The 1,194-nt window shown below is 51.1% G+C and overlaps 1 protein-coding gene across 1 annotated transcript; it reads left to right on the top strand.

The window, feature by feature from the left end:
- Positions 1-31: 31 nt before the first annotated feature.
- On the top strand, positions 32-1,191 carry LOC126387127 (uncharacterized; the record flags this gene model as incomplete). The annotated part of the gene is made up of 2 exons (XM_050039682.1): positions 32-352; positions 628-1,191. Coding segments are annotated over 2 exons (885 nt in total), but the record flags the coding sequence as incomplete, so codon positions are not given.
- Positions 1,192-1,194: the final 3 nt, after the last annotated feature.

The raw sequence follows: 1,194 nt of genomic DNA on the forward strand, positions 1-1,194 counted from the left end.
TCTAACTTTACTCGTATTCTCTTGTACCCAGGCTCTGGTCCCGGTGCTTCTTATGGCGGAGGTTACTCAAACGCTGCTCCTAATTATGACTCGTACCAAGGAGCATCCTCTGGCCAGTATTCACCTGGAGTTGTTGGGCATAGCTATGCTCCCTCTGCAGGTGTCTCCACATCTTATGAAGCTGCTCCAGAGCCCAGTGTCCCTCAGCCTGCTGTTCAGAGAGGACCGGCATCATCTGCTGGCTCTAGTTCTTCTTCAGGACCTGCCTTCTCAGCATACAGGGGCAATCCAATGAGGCTAAGCCCTGCTAACTCTGGACATCCAGGGGCTGCTTTTCAGCTTGGCCCACGAGGTAAGAATCTACTGCTTAATGTTCTAATTGCTATCAGTTTATTGGGCACTCTAAAGCTTTATTTGCTGACAAAACTTGTGTTGACCCATGTTTAAACAAGTGTGTAATGTGACTTCATACTTCTCAACATTCCTGTTCTCAGACATCAACTGGGCTGTTGCACCTCCCAGTCTNGGGCACTCTAAAGCTTTGTTTGCTGACAAAACTTGTGTTGACCCATGTCTTAACAAGTGTGTAATGTGTGACTTCATACTTCTCAACATTCCTGTTCTCAGACATGAACTGGGCTGTTGCACCTCCCAGTCTCCTCTCTGGAGATGAGGAAATGTCCACTGGCGCACGTGCTGTTGCCTCTAGTCAACCTGAGAATGTGAGTCCACCTGAATCCATGTACCAGGCAGGAGAGTTGTCCCATTTTGAGGAAAGCTTTGAGCACGGTAATTCTGAGAGGGAGACTGAGGAACAAGGCTGGATGCCCCCTCCTCCTCCACCACCTTTTGCAGCTTCTGAAGAGTCTGCTGGAGCTGGCTTCATCAGCCAGCCTCAACCAGACTCGGGCTTCATCAGCCAGCCTCAGCCAGAGCCTAACATGGGTAGAAGCTGGTTCCCTTATCCTTACTACGACTACATGTTCCTGACCGGCCAGTATCCCCCGGGCACAGTCACTCACACCAGCAGCAGCTTCGAGCAGGGGAGAGACCACTGGCAAGACGCCCACTATGAGAGATACTACGAGCCCCAAAACCCTGCTCCTGCAGAACAGACCGAGACCTTCACTGACTTTGCAGCCCCCCTGACCATTGAGAAGAGGCCTGTGATGGCTGGTTACAGACAAGGTGGTG

The sequence above is a fragment of the Epinephelus moara genome, unplaced genomic scaffold (assembly GCF_006386435.1).
Source record: "Epinephelus moara isolate mb unplaced genomic scaffold, YSFRI_EMoa_1.0 scaffold2267, whole genome shotgun sequence".
Lineage (NCBI taxonomy): Eukaryota > Metazoa > Chordata > Actinopteri > Perciformes > Serranidae > Epinephelus > Epinephelus moara.